At 40.5% G+C, this 2,498-nt stretch overlaps 1 protein-coding gene across 1 annotated transcript in view; it reads right to left on the minus strand.

Moving 5' to 3' along the window:
* ITGA8 (integrin subunit alpha 8) overlaps window positions 1–2,498 on the minus strand; it is a 272,754-nt gene that overhangs the window by 142,436 nt on the left and 127,820 nt on the right. The window contains exon 15 of the mRNA XM_004712640.2: window positions 517–562. Within this exon, the coding sequence (XP_004712697.2) occupies window positions 517–562 (46 nt within the window). The remainder of the gene's footprint in view (window positions 1–516; window positions 563–2,498) is intronic.

Genomic DNA, 2,498 nt, shown 5'->3' on the forward strand with positions numbered 1-2,498 from the left:
AAAAAAAATAGGTGAGTGTGTGAAAGGCCCAGACTTTAAGCCCACATTGGCCACATGTAAACCACTGTTCAATGCTTGCTCGGCAGTCTGTGAACTTCCGGTCTAGGGGTCACCGTAGCTTACAGAGATTATGAGCACATTTTGACAACATGCCAAAGCAAAAAGAAGAACTCAAAGATAGTCATAACTACAAAGTGGAGCATTTTATAACGTCCGGTAAGATTCATATCTTCTATAGGAACATGTTAGGAAGTTTGGGTCCTGAAATTTGAGAATAAAAATTCAGAGGCAGGGAAGAAAAAAAAAGAGAGTGGGAGAGAGGGAAAAAGAAGGCAAAACTAACTAGCTCCAAAATTTGGGGGGGAGGACAGAGATGGATCTAAATAATTTCCAAAGTAAATAATTGGGATATGCACTATAAGACAAAATTAACCCAGGGGGGGGGGGAGAAGGAGAAGAGGAAGCAGGAAATACATCTGAAGCAATTAGACTATTTGCATACCACCAACTACATACCTGTAAACAACTACTTTTCCTGTTCCAAATGCGCCCACAAGTAAATCTGAAAAAGACAAAAACACATGCACAGTGTTACAGAAACATTCAATTAAGCTCATAATCAGAAAAAACACAGCATTCTGAAGTGTTGATTTCAGAGTGAGATGCAGAACATCAGAATAGCACCTCAGACCTCTCTTCAATCATGTTGGGAAGTACAGTATGTTGGATGACCCATAAATCAGTACACCTCACCCCCTTCTGAAGGCCAGTCTTCTAGAAATGCTTAAGAACTCACCAGTACATCATTTTTCCTTTCCTTCCACTCAAAACACCTTTCCCAAGAAAAGCAAAAGGAATAGAGCATGCTTTTAGTGCCTACTATGTCCCAGGCTCTTGACACACATTATTTATTTACTTATTCATATCTGTATGACCCGTACATGTTCCATGTCACAATTTTGACACAATTTTCTCCTTGTGTGCAGTGTAGATGGTGAGTCTACAGTGGATAGAGGGATGAGTGGTATATAATATAATTGAGAAATCATTATAATGATCCCAAATAATAATAATCATCATCATAAATCACATATATTGATTACCTATATACTCAAGTATAAGCCGATCTGAATATCAGCCGAGACACCTAATTTTACCACAAAAACTGCATTAACAATGTGCTGAAAAACTCGACTTATACATGAGTATAGACAGTATGTCCTCTGACCAGGAATTCTAAGTGATGCACCTTGATTGATTCATACCAAGTAGTTACCAAACCCACTATCTTGGAGTTGATTTCAATTTATAGCAACCCTACAAAGGGTTTCTGATGTTATAAATCTTTACTATAGTAGACAGCCTCATCTTTCTCCCAATAATGAGTTGTTGGATTTGAACACTGGCCTTCCTGTTATCAGTCCAGTGTTTATCCAACAGCACCATCAGGGCTCCTAATAAGAAGTTAGGAAGTCTCTCTTATTGTCACAATTGTGCAAATAAGTAAACTGAAGTTTGTTGTGTGGAGATATTATGGGTTTACACATGGTAACCACATTGGACAGAGTAAACTGCCTCACAGCGTTTCCCTGGCTATCATCTTTATAGGAACAGATTGCCAAGTCTATTCTTCTGCAGTCACCAGGGGGTTAGAACGGCTGACCTTTCTCATTATTTAACATAGGAAAGCATCCTAGTGGTGCAGTGATTAAACACTCAACTACGGTCAAAAGGTTCGTGACTCAATCCCATCAGTTGTTCCACAGGAGAAAGACTTCGCAGTTTGTTTCTATTAAGATTTATGTCTTAGAAACCTTATGAGGTAATTCTCTCCCATCCTATAGGGTCTCTTTAAGTCACAATCAATGTTGAAGGCAGCCGGTATGGTACCGTATTGAATATTGGTGGAAGCAGTCAAATCCACATGACTAAGGCCACAAAAGCACGGAGTAAAACTTAGATGTGATAAAAGTAATGATCACAAAAGAAAATTAAAACACGAAATGCTCAAGTTGGTAAGTGTTAAGTAAAACAGAAGTGAAAATGGGAACTATTTGCCCATTCCAAAGGGAAAATCAACCAAGGAATTAAACGGATTTAATGTTGTCTGCCTAGGGAAACAAGTTGTAGTTACAGTCCCTCATCAGTCACCTTCCTAGCACACAAGAACACTGCCAGGCAGCAAGTGCCTACGCCTTTCCTCCAGCGAGCTTCTCCTAACTGGGCCGGGGAGCCAGAGGGCCCTAGAATCAGGGCCCCAGCAGATGACGGACAGCGTCTAACTGAGAAATTGCACTGTGTCCTTTCCCCTGAAGTAGGATGGCTCCAGGACTTGTTTTTCACTGTCTTCCGGAGTTCTCCCATCAGATTAAGCTCCAGGACCCACAGTGGAAGCCTGCTTGGTATAAGTATAAGCCAATCTGAACATCAGCCTTTCTGTGGCTGATTGTGTTACTCCCTTACCAGTGGTTCCTGGCAATGTTGGTCAAATAAATTGT

Source organism: Echinops telfairi, unplaced genomic scaffold (assembly GCF_000313985.2).
Source record: "Echinops telfairi isolate 266 unplaced genomic scaffold, ASM31398v2 ScPeMD7_7473;HRSCAF=8511, whole genome shotgun sequence".
In the NCBI taxonomy this organism is placed as follows: Eukaryota; Metazoa; Chordata; class Mammalia; order Afrosoricida; family Tenrecidae; genus Echinops; species Echinops telfairi.